The sequence below is a fragment of the Strigops habroptila genome, chromosome 1 (genome assembly GCF_004027225.2).
Source record: "Strigops habroptila isolate Jane chromosome 1, bStrHab1.2.pri, whole genome shotgun sequence".
NCBI classification, from domain to species: Eukaryota; Metazoa; Chordata; class Aves; order Psittaciformes; family Psittacidae; genus Strigops; species Strigops habroptila.
This window is the reverse complement of record NC_044277.2, coordinates 22,021,986-22,039,775: the sequence shown is the minus strand read 5'-3', so window position 1 is coordinate 22,039,775 and position 17,790 is coordinate 22,021,986. Positions and strand designations below refer to the sequence as shown.

At 34.9% G+C, this 17,790-nt stretch overlaps 1 protein-coding gene across 16 annotated transcripts in view; it reads left to right on the top strand.

The window, feature by feature from the left end:
- VPS13B (vacuolar protein sorting 13 homolog B) overlaps positions 1 to 17,790 on the top strand; it is a 444,484-nt gene that overhangs the window by 45,218 nt on the left and 381,476 nt on the right. For 15 of the 16 annotated variants that reach the window (XM_030480526.1, XM_030480557.1, XM_030480551.1 and 12 more), the window contains 6 exons: positions 2,454 to 2,628; positions 10,066 to 10,334; positions 12,982 to 13,077; positions 13,418 to 13,540; positions 15,286 to 15,423; positions 16,781 to 16,868. In XM_030480526.1, coding sequence (XP_030336386.1) covers positions 2,454 to 2,628; positions 10,066 to 10,334; positions 12,982 to 13,077; positions 13,418 to 13,540; positions 15,286 to 15,423; positions 16,781 to 16,868 — 889 coding nt within the window. The remainder of the gene's footprint in view (positions 1 to 2,453; positions 2,629 to 10,065; positions 10,335 to 12,981; positions 13,078 to 13,417; positions 13,541 to 15,285; positions 15,424 to 16,780; positions 16,869 to 17,790) is intronic. The other variant, XM_030480566.1, reaches the window with a different exon arrangement.

The following is a 17,790-nucleotide window of genomic DNA, read 5'->3' as shown; positions in this document are numbered from 1 at the left end:
TGAGTTTTTTTCAAAATATACTTTGAGATTTAAAGTAAAGTGAAAAGCTAATGCTGGTGGGTTTTGTTAAAGAGATTTTTTGGTTGTGTTTTGTTTGTATGATGCAATTAGTCTATGCACAGTAACAGCGTGTAAGGAAGGAAGTAATACTCTCTACTATATTTTTCCTGAAGTTTTAAAAAAGAAAACATAATAATTGTAAGGGGAAAAAAAAAAGTCTGCAGGTAATCTGTTAAAGAAAAAAAAAAAAAAGCCCAACCTGTATCTTTTAAGGTGACTGCAGTAGGATGGAAATGATTTTTTATTTATGTTGTTCTTTCAAATGTAGCTTAAACTCTCATAAATAACAAGAAACTTCAGAGTATTAACTCTAAGTAGTGAACCATGTGAAGTGGATTAGCAAGCCGAGCTCAGTTCCTAGTGAGCAGGGGTGCAATAGTGCTTGTGGACATCTGACATGAGGTGATATGTTTACTTTTTGCAGCGCAGAAGCAAAACACTAGGTTGGTGGAGGGACTAAACTACCTTTCCCTCCTACTTTTCTTTTTCTGCTCTGAGCAGTCATGTAGGGTTTATGTTCACTTCCTCCTTCCCTCTATCCCCCCCCCCAGATGAATGCCAGTAGTGCCCATTTAATTAGTTGAGAACTCTTCTAAGTTAAGACACAGACTGCATACCAGGCTTTTCCTGTTTTAATAAAGAATAACCTTCAGGTTATTAGTTAATATCAAATATTAATTAATATTTTTTAAAAATTATTAAATTTTGCAGGCACTGCAAAATATTTGAGTTTGAGATAACTTTTGATTCATATTTCTCAAGAATATAATGTCAAAGTGTCACTCTTTCAGTTAGGATACTGCATTTGTTTGGCTCATGGTCTTTTAGGAAGTCTTAGCCTGTTGTGAACTTAAGGTTGGGAGCTAATTAGGAATCATGTCCAATTTGGAGAATACCCCTGTTTCTTATATGTGCTGCACAGCTGTATGCCTCTGATTATGTTGGGCAAATTCGGAGATTTGTGGATATGGTAATGGCCATAAGAGTCTTTATCCACATGATAATTGTAACAAAATGCTGGATACTTGTACACAAATGTCTGGTGGTTTGAAGAAATTTCTTTTTTTTTTTTTTTTTTGTTCAGGATAACTGGTAATAATTTGGGAAATGTCTTTATTTCAAGTTTTATATTAAAAAGAAGTTATATATTCAATGATAATAAGACTTAACAGCATGCCTTATAACTCTGGAATATCTATGAACTCCAGTGATAATAAGGAATCATCACAGGACTGTCTATAGTTTACCAGTTATGGTCTTTATGGTCTTTATGTTTTGTGGTGACAGTATGATTACTGCATATAGACAGTGAATCTTAATGTTAGAAAGCCTGATTTTTAAATTAGCCGTATAGTTCTGTTAATTTTGGAGATGTAATCTGTACGTGGCTAAATCCTACATGCCAGTTTTGCAGAGCAAAAGTTTATGGTCAAATTACAAGCTTCTGGCAGCACACATTAATGGAAATACTGACACAGTCTTCCATGTAGTTTAAAATGATACTGTTGTAAAAATGACGATTATTATTTTTACATTATTACTTAAAAATTTCAGTGGATACTGGACTAAAATAAAACGCATACTAGAATACTCTGAGGCAGTAGTAATTTAATTAAATTTGTATTAAACTTTTCTGGTTATCTTTATGGGTGGTCATTTATTGCCCCTGCCCCTTTTTAAGGCATATTTCGGCTGGTTCAAAGATGTCTTTTGCCTTTCCCCCTCCTCCCTTGATAAACTCTTAATTTTTTTATGTTGTACGTAGTTTACTTACTTTTTCATCTTTTTTGATGCTTCTTCTTTCTCTTACCTTCTTTTTTCTTCAGTCTTTAAAGAAAATACTGTTTATGAAGATATTCAGAGATGTGCTCAATTGAAACATTTAGATATATGGTGATAGATTAATATTTAAGTGAATTAATAATTCTTTATTATGATCCAAAGAATAACGGTCTGAAGGTGAAGAAAGAAAAGGTGGGAAACAATCAAAATGAAGGACATTGTATATTAAAAACCAGTGTATATGAGTTTTCTTTTAGCATGCAGAGATTTTTATGAAATTCTGTAGCAAAAATAAATGTTTAATCAGATAGTCTCATGTGACTTATGTTTTAGAAATGTCTTCAGCAACAATTGTAAAAAAAACCCTCTACATTTATATATATATGCAACATGTATTACATCTGACTTTTCAACCTGAAGATCGCTTGTGTAGCAACCCAAGGAGTGTATGCTTTTGACAGTCATTGTTTGCAGCCGTTTGCCTTCTGTTGTATTGCAGCTTTTGTTTTTAAAAATTAGAATGCTCATACAAAATGAATATGAATTAAAAGTTGGCTTTAATGATGACAGAGCTTTGTTATTATTTGCTTTTGTTCTCTTTCATTTTATAGATTCACACATTAGTTGAAAGTTTGAAACTTTCAATCTCTGATCAGCAGCTTCCTATGTTTATACGTATAATGCAACTTGGAATTGCGCTTTATTATGGGGAAATAGGCAACTTCAAAGATGGGGAAAGTGAAGATTTGATTAGCCACACTAAAGATATGTTGGGAAATATCACAGGTAAATATGCTTTTACATTTTAAAAATTAATGTTAAAAACATTAATTTCTTTGCTTTTTACAAATATAAATAGCAAGGCTAGTCATTGCAAGGTATCTTGGCAATCTGCAGTTTGTTAGAGGCAGTTCTTTGTGCTGGGTAAGTATGAAGTGCTCTAATATATTTTTTTATGTTCTGTTCTGAAAAGTATTCTGATGGTCCTGACTAAACAGAGGTTAGATGTTATTCAAGACCACTATTTATCTGTCACTATATAATGCAACAGTGATGCTCCTGCTATGTGGAACTGAGGAAATAAGATGTGTGTAAATAGTTCTTGTATTTTCTGTAAGGCTCAAATAGCTTTCTGCACTAGAAGCTATTTGCCTTACAAGAAATGTGGAGTTTGTTACGCAAGTCATATGATTAGAAGTAGTTAATAGTCTTCTTTGGATTAAGTTTTTGAACAACTGTGAATGTAACTTCCTAGTTTTTAATAAAATAGCCATCTAAAAAAGAAATAATATCATGTAACTTCACAGTGATGTACACAAGAGTTGTCAGACTAAGATTGCAGTCACATACAGCCTAAAACTGCTACCATGTATGCATTCATACCCTTTATGCTTGTTTCCTGCATAGAGTTTAGTATATGTGTAGGCATACATACACACACATACATAAAACTTCTAAATAGCTAATGTGTTTTTTTTCCCCTCTTGTTCAGTGCAGTTAAGCAAGAGTGCCAAATTGACATTAACCAGGTTACCCCTAACATCAGTTTGTGAGTTTACTTCTTCGGACTTCATATTATGTCTGTGTCTGAGAAGGAAGAAATCTGACTTTCTTAGCACTTCATGGTGCATTTGTCATCCAAATTTCCAACCACAGATTTGAACTTTTCTGAAGAAACTTCGAATGTGCTACTATTTTCAGGGAAAAAAAAAAAAAGTAATCAAGTCCAATACTAAATGACATGTATTATTTGCTGAGCTATATTAGCTACATTTTTTTTTTCCCCCCAAGAGTGACACTCCATGAAATCCAAGACTAATTCCACTGGAATTGTGCCTAAATTCTTTACAGTTTAATAATGTACAGACCTCCATTATAGATTATATTCATATAACTCGAATGGTTCTGAAGATTCATTAAACAGTTTGAGCCAGTATTTATTAATAAGCAGTCCCCACCCTTTCAGTTTAAAGAATTTACTGGGTTCAGTTACTACTAATTCTTAGTTTTTTGAATGGAACTTGCTTTTATTGTGTTGCTGTTGACATAATAAAATCAGTCACCTATCCATGTCTAAGAATATTCCAGCAGCAGTTGGCTTGCTCTTGTATACCCCAGTGTAATACCAAGACCTTGAGATTTTTCAGTAGGGTAGCCTGTGTCATGAACATGTATTTCGCTACCTGAATAAAATCTGCTCACATTCTGTGAAGCTGAAAGCATTTAAAATACACAGGTAAAATTACAGGTCAGAAACACAGGTAGAAACTCGCTTTAGTGTGGTCTGTAAATTCACTCAATACTGTATGCAGACTGGACAATGCTCCTGCTCAGGGCCAGATGGGGCTTTTGCTTCTGAGGGGTGGAGGGCTGCCTGAATTGTGGGCCTGGATATCTGACTGTCCTGGTAATGCAAAGGAGGAAATTAATGTATTTCAGAGCAGAGAGAGAGAAAAGTGAGAAGGGTTTGGGCAAGAGCCTGTGGCAGAACCAGCAGTTGTACTTGTGGTAGGCTGGGATTTGAGAATAAGCTTTTGCTTTGTGGTGGAGAATTGGCTAATATAACTAGAAGTGTAAACAATTTTGGCATGAAAGAGGACAAGAAGCCAGGATGCAAGGGAGAGCTGGAATTTAGTTAGATGGAGCTGTTGAGGTTGATGATCTAAGGCTGAAATACTAGATAGAGCTGGTTAAGTACAGTATGATCTGAAATGGCTGAAGAACAGAAAAAGCTCAAACAGAAGTCTAGCACTTGCTAGGCGCACAACAGTGGACTAGAAATAAAAAGTTGCATTGCTGAGGGAGGAGTGCAGGGCAGGTGGGCAGACAGCTGAGATGGGTCTGCGTGACGATGTTAGGAGATGCTGTATAGGAAGCTTGGGATGGATAAGAGAAGCTGGAATCATGAGCAGTATGAGCTACTGAGCTGTTGAGAGTGGTTTTAAGAGTTTCTGGTGCTACCTACTCTGAATATTTGCCTTGAGATTCTGTATTATGAAAGATTATGTATTTTGGGGTTTTTTTTCCTTTCATAAAATGAAATCCACGGCAGATGTGATTTCAGCATATGAAGCGTGTTTCTCAGGTATAAAATGGCAATAATAACAGTACCTTTCCATCCCAAAGGATGGGAACATCCCAAAGGAATGTTACGATATTTTCAAATATTTATAAAGCACACTGACTTTGTCGTGATCTTTATTCTCAAAAAACTAAATGAAAGTAAAGAAGGCCTTTGAATGTGAGTAGTTAACACTTCTACAACAGGAAACAGAAAAAAATGTTGCATAGGTCCTATAAAACTCCATTTTTTAATGGGCTGAGGTGCTCCTTATTGAAAACTTGGTGGTAAGAACAGGAGTGTGAGGAATTTTTTGGATACCAATGGAACAAAAAGCAGGTTAAGAGAATGAGTTTAATGTATTGCCAGCTTTGGGCTGACTATATTTGAGTTGGCTGAGAAAACCAGGTACAAATAATTTGTTACACCAAGAAATTCTAGGTGAGCATTAGTTGTTGTGAAGGAATTGATTCTGCTATGTTCTATTATGATAACCATGGGAGAACAGAAATAGATTTAGTTATCAATACTTGACTGAGGAAAACCAGCTATGCACTGTGTTAAAGAGTTTGGGTGGGGGAGAATTATTCCTAAACAGCAGAGAAAATGACCCCCAGTTTGACTGAAATGATGTCAGGACAAAAGGTCATGTGTGCAGTTACTCTTTCCTATGTGTTTTTCTGTCTTTCTTCTGATAAGGGTTAGAGATAGACATATATGATATGATCTTCGTACCAGGCTATATAATATTATTTCAGCTCTTTATGTTTTCATGTGTTTTGTGGGGTAAATGACCTGTGCAGTAAACCCCTACAGTCTTTTTCTCCCTCCATTGTTGGAGCTTCTTTTTTGCGTATATATTTTGGTATCCTTCCAAGGAACAGTAGGTATAGTTGCAATTCATATTTCAACAGACTAAAGATTCAGCGTAGACAGACACCTCTGGAATGGGGCTTTTGGGGTCAGTCTATTGTGCAGCTGTCTGAGAGAGTGTCACAGTAACTAACTTTGTTGTAGGCATCTATAATATTGGGTTGTAACTGGTTGCTTAGATCCCGTGTGCTGAGGATGGGTATCAAGCTCATTGTATGGAGATGGACAGATTCCATTACTTAGAATACATGTTTCAGCACATAGAATTGCTTACGTCTGTTAACATCAGTTAAATGGGCAGCAGTTAAAATGAGTAGCAAATTAAAGAAAACAGTAAAGATTAAATCTTCCCAAATTGTGAAGTTCCTAAACTGGGGAGATGAAAAACATTAATACTCCTTGAGTAGAGACCCCTTAAAATCTGATTAAGTTTTTGAAAGGCAGGAGTCACACGGCCTTTTGTTTTTGCTTATTATGTAAGAGCTGAGGTATCAAGACAGTTTTTCTGCTGCTCATTTTAAAAGTGGTTTAATGTAGATGGCAGAATGCAAGCAACTTTTTTTTCAGTGCTCCCAATGAGCAAAGTGTATTTCCAATTGATCTGCTTGAACTCGTATGCGAGATATAAAACACACTTTTTGGTTTGGCGCTATCAGACAACTAACCCTTCCTCTCCCTATTTGGTATCTACACTTCCATATCACTTTAAGATTAACTGTCTGGTGATTTGTACCTCAACTCAGAGGCACTTGCCCTTTTGTTGTGATATTTCACGTTATTTAGTCTCCCTTGCCATTAAAATAGAAAATCGATCTACCTCTTGTCCTGGCTCTGGTGTTCTAAAATCACTGCCACTTGTTTTGTAGCTCACCATTAAGTAACTCATGCATCTGCTCTGAATTTTATTGAGGTTGGCATAATGTTTAAATAATTGGAATTTTAAATTAATTGATTAGCACCACCAAATAATTTCATGGAGAGAGCTCTTTATTAGTGTTATTTCAGCATTTCAGAATTGTTGTGGCATCATTATTTATTGGGTAGTTTCAATTTACAGTAAGACAAGACAAGTAGACTAGGAGTAGAAGCTTGGGGAAGTTTGTTTAACAGATGCAGATACATACCATGGAAAAAGCAGATTCTCTGGAATTGAACCTGAAGCTTTTTTGTAATACTACATTCTCATTCCGTATCTAGTGGACTCTGCAACTCGGCAGTAAAAAGGAGTTATGATTTCTTCCCTTGATTTATGTTTGTCTATAAGGTGGGAGTGCACTTTAGTGTAGTAGGATCCAGAGGTTTGAGTTTAAGGAAGATTATGTTCTCAATGGAGAAATAAGAAGAAAACTTGAAGTTTTAACTATTTTGTAGTACTGGTTCCTGGCTACCCGAATCACTGTAGTGGGTTGTTGTGTACAAAATAAATGCAATACCTCTTAAATGTGTAAATGCACTGTCACTTGAGTGTGTGACTTTGTAATTCATGCTACAATTATGATGGCATCAGATTTTCAACTAGAAAGTGTTGGATCTACATTTACTTTTAAAAGGAGATGCAGAATGCCTTTCAGACTAGAGCTTGGTGCATAAGATTTTAGTTTCTACTGATGTTGGTATCATTTCCTCCCTGTATCATAAATGCATGCAAAGGAAAGTCATACAGGAAGTATTTATTACCCTGAAAGCATATGTGGTGTTCTATTTGTTATTCTCCAAGGACAGGTCATACTGCAAGGACAGATTTAAGGTCTATTGCTTGCTCAAGGTCAGCGCCAAAGCCTTTGTTATCAGCCAGATAAATCTTGCTCCTTCTAAATGTCTCTCTTTTTTTTTTTTAATATGATTTATCCCATGTTTGTTGTATTCATGATTAATTATAATGTCCTAGCTGTGAGTTTGCAGTAGCTTCTTTAACTTATAGCAGATAAAATATGGATGAGGAAGTGAATTTAAAATCTACATTACTTAGTGATACAAGAATGAACATCTACAGCTGTGTTCTTGAAGTGCTTACCAAGTTTCATTTAGGCAGTTTCATGGTTGATTCAACCAGATGAAAATGCATCCTATTGCCAGCAGGGATGATGATGCATTCCCTCTTCCCCTAGTGTCAGCTCTTGTACTTACGTAGCCACAGGCTAAGCTGGATCAGCCTTACCTGGCTGCAAACTAACACAGGAAGAAAAATAAATAAATACACAGAGTAATTTTCTGCTGGGTTAGTTGCAGAGCTATGGTGAGAGATATCAGCTTCCAGACTCTGAGAGATAAGTATCTCGAACTGTTTAAAAGAAAGGATAGTGAATTTCTGAAAATCAAACTTGATTTGAATGTGGGAACAGTGAGATGCAGTCATGCTGCAATCTTGTCATTTATATAAAATATATTTATTAGCTGGAATCACCACCCTACACTGTGAAGCAAGATTGTTCCAGTGTCATCTTGCTACAGGTGGCTAGCAAGAGTGGATTTAGAAACCTGATGAATAGGAGCATTTTGGCTTTTAACAAGCTTATGTTCATAAAACAGTGGTTTTACCATTGTATTTCACTATCCTTTGTGTTTGTAGTTGATGCAGTGGTTAGCATACTTAATTAAAACCTAAGTGGCTTTGTGTTTCCAAAGTGCATACTCTCTTTATTGCGTTAGCTGTTATAAAGGAATTTGCATTATGTTTTATGCTTTGAAGTATTTAGAGGATTTTGTGGGTTGCTCACTAGGCTGATGTCCATTTGTTCCAAAGTTTGACTGTTGAATACATAGTGTTTGTAGTAGCTTTAATTTAGTGATTGAAGATTGGTGTATCTTCCTCTTTTTCTGTCTTCTGTCTCGTGGTATATAGATATCGCCACTGTAGTCTAGCTGCTCTTCTCTCTTATTATAATGGCTTCCAAAATACTAAGTAATGTTATAAACCAAACTAGTATTTGGCATCTTTTACTGTTCTCTCTGTGTGTGCACATCCTGCAGCAAGAGGTATGCTAAATGATGGCTGAATTTTATGGCTATGTAGACCAAATGTTATGTATGACCCAGGTCCTACACCTCCACTTTTTTTTTTTCCTCTCTTTAGGCAGACCTTCTACCATTTCTTCTGTGCTTGCCAGCTATAGCCTAGGCTAAACTACTCGAGTCATGCTCCTTACCAATTCTTTTTTCCTTCTATACTTCACAGTAAGTCTTGGCCATTTCCAAGACTCTGTGTGCACCTCTTCTGTCTTTCCTGTGTTTCAAGATTTACATTTGGGTTGAAATCTGATCTCTGACACTGTTTTGTAAAGAGGGCAGGAAGGAAGCTTGCATTGCCCTTGTGGGAGGAGGTGTCCTTGTCTCTAAGTATGTGCAGGGAATTCTCATGAGTGGTTTTTCATGTGCTTTCTCCCATTGCACAAGTGTATAAATCATTAGACTAAAAGACTAAGACTAAGTTGACTAAAGAATAAAAACTAAAACTTGTAGGAATTGTATCTCCGAGTTTAAAAATAAGTAAATAGAAATGGGGTATGACTATTTTTGTTCTTGGATAAATAATACATTCCCTATGGGAACAATACTGTGTCCTATACTGCCTATGGTAATTCTGAAGTAGCTAATACCCCTCAGGAGTCCTGTAATAGGAGTGATGAAGCCAGATAGGTTAAGCTAATTGTGCTGTTTGTACATGCACAGTGTTACCCATTTGGATCATGAATCTTAGACTTGTATCTTACAGAAAATCCTCATTTTGTCGTATATGCTATCTCAAGTGTTGATCTTCCATGAAAAAAAAATTAGTTTTTTTGTCTCGTAGGTGGCATACCAGCTTTTTTGAGTCTAGGTAAACCTGTATCTTTGAATACCTGAAAAACAACTTTTAAACAAAGTATTTTTTTCCTCATCAGGGCTTTTGCAATTGAAGTCCTTTTTTATTTAATGTTAAAATTGAAAACGACAAGATTGTAGTATGTCATTATTTAGAAGGTTTTAATTTGCAACTTCGGAAGAGCTTTAATGGAATAAGTCTTGAAAAGGTGACAAATTCTGGTCTCACTGCAAATGTATGATAATAATAATAAAACTATTGCAAAGACTTTTTTTTTTTGAGGAAAATGTTAATGAATCAAGTGTTTGGAAACTTATACTCAGAAATTGAACATTTCTATTTATTTTCACTGATTATAAACCAAATATCAGTGACTGATGTGTGGAATACTGTCCTAGTTAAATTTCACATACTACAATTCTGAGTATAATAAATTAATTTTCAAGCATGATTAGTTGGAAATTTGATTTAGTTTTTGTTTTAAAAGGCGCAGAAGATGAAACAAGCTCAGTAATGCAATATCCTGCACAGTATATTAATCAAGATCCTTACTTGCATCAAGATGATGACCAGCAACAAGGATGGGTTTCTTGGGCTTGGTCTTTTGTTCCTGCTATTGTGAGTTATGATGATGAAGAGAATGATTCTGGTGGAATTGATGATGGAACAATGCTACATCAGCAGAAATCTCAATCCCTCAAGGATCCTATTGTTTCAGTTGGGTTTTATTGTACAAAGGCAACAGTAACTTTTAAGGTAAGTATTTCTCTATGTTGTACAGGATTTATTTGGATTGTTGAGAAAGTACGTAAAGATTATCTGAGTGCTTGTGTCCTGTTTGACTTGAGACAGGGAATATTATGTTAATGAATAACAAAAAATGTGAGTGTTGAAAGTATTGTGTTCTTAACTGTAGTGTAAGGCTCAATGCCATTTGAGCTAGAATTTGGGTGCAAGCATTTTCATCTTAAAGGGAAACTACTTAATTTACCGAGACAATTTTTTTTTTTTTGTGGGAGAAAAAGCATAAAAGGCTTTCTAAGAATGTTTATTGCAGTATTCTATCTATCTAATGTTTGTTTATTTCTTTATAAAAAAGCTTTAGCATCATATAGTTTGTAAATTAGAGGAATGCTTTTTTCTTTTTTAAGCTGTAGTATGTGCAAATATGAATTTACATTGATAATGTTGAAATTATTTTCCATGGGTTGGAATTGAAATAAAGAAACAAAGGCTAAATGACACACATACTCTGAGCTATAAACTGTGTATGCAGAGAAAGATTTGAGTATTTTCTGTAAACAAATCTCCAAACAGTTGCTAGGCTTCTCTCTAGTCCTTTCATAAGTTTGCAGAAGGGGGAATATGGAGAGTCATAGTAAGATACTGACACGTACTGACAGAAATGAAAAATTAAGTTTCTGAATTAGCAAAATACTTTTGACACATGCCAAACTATATGCAAGCAATTCTATATGCATAACTATAATAGAAACTGGCTCTTGGTTGTACAATTAAACATATGTTAAATCAAGGCCAGAACCCTTCAGAACAGGAAACACTACCATTTCTATGAGAAGCAGAATAACTAAGGTTGATTTTTATGACTTTGATCCTTTCAGATGAACAGCAGTACTTTTCATAATCCTCATGTAATGTTTATGTGCATGATTATACCCTCAATACCATCAGCAGCTCCTTTGTTGCCTGTTTGGCTTGTCATTTGTGCACAAGAGTGTGTTTTGAGGGGCTTCATGGCTACTTTCTCTTAGCTATTTTTGTTTGGCTGCTCAGCATTTAGCTGCTCGCAACTGTCGGAAAGGGTGAGTCAAGTGACTTTTGGAGTTGCAAGCATTCTGTGGGGGAGGCTAATGATTTAAGCCTTCAGTCTTCTGGCAAATTTGGTTGCAAAATATAACTTCAGCAAACATTCAGTTATGTTCTTTTGTGTTAGTCTACTTCAGCCTTAGTTTAAAACAAAGCAAAAAAACAAAACAAAAACCCCAGGCTAAAAATAAGTAATGGAAAATAATTTCTTTCTCCTTTAGTTATAAAAAAAATACTTAAACCTAAACAACCAACCAAATGTCAAATTTGTCATTTTTCATGGCTCAGCATCTTCCTTCTTTTGTGTTTTGTCATACAGTAGTAATTTTGTGTGCTCTTTCCTGACATGAGAAAACTCATTAAAAATAATATGAACTTCTCTTTAGAACATGATTTGCTGCATTGGGCTTTTCTAATATTTCATTGGCAAGTTTACACATTTTATATTAAGAAGTGATAAAAACTACTTAAAATGTAACATTTTGCATTCTCTAAATTTGAAATGTGATGTATGATACTAATATGGTGACAGTTGGGAGGAAAACAGAATTCATTGTTCTGCTTGCATGCAAAGAATGTATGGAATTAATTTGTGGTTCATATTTTGGTTAAAAAATGAGGTCAAGTTTCTGCATTAGCATTCTGAACAGTTGATATCATTCCAGCTAAAAATCATGCCAAATTAAATGTAGCGTTTTTAATAATGGTGAAAATTATTCTTGTAATGTCTGAGTTCTTTTAATCAATTAATTGCTTTTCCTCTACAGTAATTGCACACAGCTGAAGGGTGATCAGTGATACTTTTTTTTTCTTCATACAATTTTCTTGGATATTTGGATTACAAAATTTTAATTTGAAACAACATCCATGAGTATCCACTCTAGAAAATAATGAGAGCTTGTGGATATTGTGGATATTTTTGTATAAAAATGAGAATTTTAACTGTTTAGGCTGTTCAACACAAACAAACTTAAGTATTTTTTAATGCAAAACATGACACCTTCGTTCTTTTGTGCCTCTCTTTTTTTTCTTAGCTGCAGGTTATATGCTATTTAACCTGAGTGTGGGTTTTACCACTTGAAATTTTTATATTGAAATCATGCAAGAAATATAAATACATGTTTCTCTCGATTCCCCTGATGAGAAACAAAAATGAGTATGGTTGTAATCAAAATGTTTCCTTAATATTATCATGCTGTTTAATTATTTGCTGGGAAGAATAAATAATGTATTTATGGACTTTTACAGCAATTTATAAGCTATTTTGATACTATATTAATAACGCAGCTGTGTATCTGTTCCATCATTTCATAGAGTTTCTCTTTAGATAAGCAAACTAAAAATACTGTAGTGGATTTAAAACTATCAGTTATGGCATACTTCAACCAGAAGTTGAATATGAGAAGTTCTAATATGGATAATGCATTACAGCTGTTTAACTGCACCTGTTTCCTGCTTGTTAATAAATTTTGGCTCATAGTTCAACTTGTCTTCATCAGTTCTGTGTATTAATAACATTACTGCTGTTTAATACTAATATTGACTTATATAAGGTGTTTATCCTGTTGTTTCACAGCTGACTGAAATGCAAGCTGAAAGTAGTTATTACAGCCCTCAGAAAGTTAAATCCAAAGAAGTTTTATGCTGGGAGCAAGAAGGAACCACAGTTGAGGTAATTTTCCATTGACAGGGGTTTTCGATTCATTATAAATAACATAGTAAGTAGTTTCCAATAAAATATTTTGATATTACTTCATTACTGATTTTTCATATTCTGCTGTGTTGGATGTGTTGTAATAGTCAAGTAGATAGAAATTCTAGTTCTATAGTGATCAGTCACCAAAGTAATACCTTCCTTCTAAGTACCCTGTTTGATGAACTTGCTGTTTACTAAAGCTTTAAATATATAAACCTAAACATATTTTGGTTCACTTTTGTCCATCTTTTCTGTTTCCTATGGAAAAGAATTCTTCAGAATTCTTCAAAATATCACTTTTTTTCTTCCTCACTAGGTTCTTATGAAAGGTGAACTTTTCTTTGATTGCCAGATAGGTTTTGTTGGTTGCCAAGCTATGTGCCTTAAAGGAATTATGGGAATTAAAGATTTTGAAGAGAACATGAATAGGAGCGATGAAGTGAGTATATTGAAATATCACTTCACTTGCTGAATAGGCAATTCTGGTATGCTACATTAAAATATTTGATTGCAAGAATTGGGAAGGCTGCTGTTACCAATTGTGATTTAAGTTTTTTGAATGTGTCACTTGAATATAGAACTCAGTGTCTATTCCTTACAGTTGGAAAGATGAATATCTGAGAGTGAGAAGTTGCAAAACATGAGACCTTTTTCTTCTTTGACAACCCCACTGCCCCCTATTGTTATGTATGTCTGCATACTTTGATTTTTTTAATTAACAAATTAAAACACAGTTGAAAACCTTTGAAAGTATTTAAATAGAAGATTGGAACGGAAGATATTTAATGAAGCAGTGCATGGAATTCTAAATTCTATAATGAGGATTTTTGGTTGAACTACAGGTAGAATAGGGCCCTAAAGTTCTGGACAACAGCAACTGTTATCCATGTTTAAATGAAAACTAATAATGCAGCCAACAACAGACCTGTTAACTTGATGTTAATGCTATGTGAAGTCTTATGAAGTATTTTAAGGAGAAAAAATAACAATATGAAAGAAAATACAAAGTGACTGTATACTAATGTCAAGTATCTCCTTTTTTGTAAAGTGATCGTATATTTATACATACTGTGATAGGTATGATTAAACAGGTTCTTATAGTTCCCCGTGAAAACAGCATGGCTTGGTGTCCATCTCAAGCGTTTGTATGCAAATGTATGCAGAAAACAAACAAGAAAAATTAGATATCCTTACACAGCTATAAAGTGGTTATAGAGGTGTGATGGACACACTACGTGACTGGTGTGCTGCAATGGATAGACATAGGCTTTTCCAGAAAGACAAGCTGGGGAGGCAAGGTTGAGCTAACTGTAAAAGGTGCTTTGCTGACCTTGTGGGATGTAAGGGAGACGTGGTTGGGGACGTGAGGGTGAATGGCAGCCCTGTCTGCAGCACCTATGAGACTGAGATATAAAATCATGAGAAGTGATTTTTGGATTGGGGTGGGCGGATGAGTGAATTTTCATTTTACTGCCACCCTGTAGGATGTGAATTTAAGAAAATCTCTGCTTTTGTGAGTATGGTGATGTTGATACTGCCTTGCCTGTTCTTTTTCTATACTGCTGTAATTGGGACTGTGCCTTTCACAATCGGTTCCAGCTTTGTTGTATGTGATTGACTTTTTTCCAATCTATTCTCAATCTCATGTAAATAACTTTTTGGAAGAATAACTCTTGGTGGAATAGTTGTGTTGATTTAAGAAGGATAGAAGTTTTGGGATATGGAGAAGGCATGCGAAAATGTAGATGAATAAAGGAGAATGATAAGGTAGTAAGCAGGTCATACACTCAAATAACTGCTTATGAAGAGGAGTGGGAATATCTGAAAGGTGTTGGTCAGCCAGCGAAATGGAGTATGTAGTGATAAGATTGTGTATGGTTAAGAGGATGGGGCAGAATTCGGAGTAACAATGATCTGAGTATTTTTTCCATTAAAATGAATCTAGCATGTTCTGTATTATAGTCACTAGCTCAGGCCATTTTTAATCATTTGAAAATGGGGAGGGAGTGGCCAGGAACTTGAGTGTTATTTGAATGACATTAATTATCTTCATTCATAGAGAAATATGCTCTTGAGGGATGCTGCCATGTCAGTAGTGTGTTATGACAGAACTCAAGCTGCTGTGTTAACTTGACTATATTTTTTTCTCTCCCTTGCCTTACTAATTTCTACTACCTCATAAAGGAGGCCTACTTCTTTAACTGTGGAGAAAATTTGAGTGCAAAAGGGATGACGTACCTTACCAACTCACTATTTGATTACAGAAGTCCAGAAAATAATAGTATTCGTGCAGAATTTATATTGGATGCTGCTCATCATAAGGTCAGAGAATTAAATATTTCTTAGAAAAAAATTTCTAATGCTCTCTAATGGATTTCTAATGATTATTTTGATCTGTGTACTACTAGAAGACTGGTTTTCCTTACTTTGTCCTGTTTAACTGAATCTTACTTCACAGCTGGCCAAAAAAAAAAGAGTACAAAGACATGTCCAAAAGAAACCTCAAACTTCCCTCCTGCCCCGAAAGGTGCATTAATGCCATAGTTTCCAAAAGCACTAGCTACAGAACACCTGCAGAGAAAACAGAGGTGTGAAAGAATGCTAGCAAAAGGCCAAGCTTTAGCAGCGCATACTGCTGTAACCCAACCAGGAAGTAGTTCATAGTCTTCAAATTAAGAAGTGCTCTCTTGGAAACCATATCTTGGGCAACGTTAATTTTATTGTCTATGTGCTACAGTTGTCTACTTAGAGGAAGTCTTGCTAATTCTGCCTTTTTTAGAGCAAATTTTGAGTCACTGGTAGTCTCTGTTGTAAATTGTGCAGTAAACCTTTATTCCCTGATTGTCTGCAATTATTAAAGACTGGATGTGATGACCCATGTGGCCCCTTCCAGGTGAGTTCATAGGTGGAGTTCTATGCTCTATGTTACTGTACAGGTAAGCCATTTACAATTTTGAATATATCTAATTTCTTCTAAATTTAAATTTTACTTTTTTTACCTTTTTAGTCCTAGTGATGAAGTGGAACCCTGAAGAATCCCATAAAAATGAAATTAATTAGTGAAATCACAAGTACTTATACATATTCAAGCATTTCCCATAGAGTGTTTTAGTTTTAAGTTTTACTTTTTCCTTGGCCTGTCTTCAGTGCTTCTGTGATTTGCCTATTTTTTTTTCTTTTTTTTTTTTAGAAGAGGGGAAGCAACTTTGCTGTGTAGTTATGGATTATATTATATACACATCCCAATAATGACATAAATTCTTAATAAGTTTCCTACTGTTTAAAGATAAAACCACAGTATTGCTTAAAAAAGCCAGAATGAATGAGCTTCAGTTTTCAGTGTATTTAATTAGACAGATCTGTTCGATGCAAGAGGTCAAGTGAAGAATATTTACTCCATTAAAGCTACTAATTAACTAGTTGTTATCGATGAATTGGTTGGCATGTCCACTGGAATTATGGATGTGCCTTTGTGTGGCCTCAAATAGAAGTTACATTACCTATCGGAAGGTAAATTCTTCGGGGGATAACCTCTGTCCTTTGTTTTGATAAGCCTTTCTACGTGTTGATGCACAAATCCAAACATGAATATATCTCGCTCATACCAACCTATCAGTTGGTGATCTCAAGATTCTTTCCTTATACAACATTTTCTTTGTTTGCTTTGCTTTGTTGGCAGGAGACGTACACAGAGATAGCTGGAATGCAGAGGTTTGGAGCTTTCTACATGGATTACTTGTACACAATGGAAAGCACCAGTGGCAAAGGTACCTTTTTGTCTTTGTTTACCATGTTAAATAATAGAAACAAAGACTTTTCTTGCCCAGCTTGTCCTCAACCAACTGTCCTCTAACTTACCTTACATTTACCATCAGGTTCTTCATTAAAATGGTTTCATCTTTGTTGATATGTTTGAGATTAGCTGTTTTGGTTAGCTGTTGATTGTGGAGATTTTTCCCTGTCTAAGTAATTACTTATATAAGTAATTATATAAATAATCACAATGATATCTTTTATAGTCACTTGCTAAACTGAAAATAATTTTCTTCTAGTGGTGAATTCATAAAGTATGTTTTTGGTTTTTTTTTTTTTTTTTTTTTTTACTTTTTTAAAATTGTTTTTATTATTGACTTGGGGGTGGGGGTGGTGGGGTTCGGAAAAGCTCTTCTAGGAGACCCTGGTTGATGAATGAAGTTGATCATCTGCTTGGAGTAGAAGATGAAAAAGGACTGTCATTTTCTTCTGTGAAATAAAATGCAAGGATGAGACAATTGGTCTTTAAATATACATATCTGAACAATGTTGTGAGCAAATATTAGCCTAAAACGTGCACACATTGATATTGGCCAACTCTAAGTATTTTTTGAGATTCATATAAATTCTTTTCTAAATCTGAGATAATACAGTACATTTAATGCAGTAAGTATATCTACTTTTGTAAGTGTCACAGAAGCCAGGACAAAATATACAGCAATTAGTATGTATATGTCTTTATATGGATATTTTTATCATGAAGTGCAATGTGATTTCCCCCTGCCCCCAGGAAGATTGTCATCTGCAGCTGCTGCTCTGCAGTTTTATTGCCTAAACAATACTTTCTTCCCCACCTGAGTATTTATTGTCATGAAGACTACTTCTGTGGACATCTGTTGGGAACTTCTTGCTATTTTGTGATCAAAGTTTTATCTG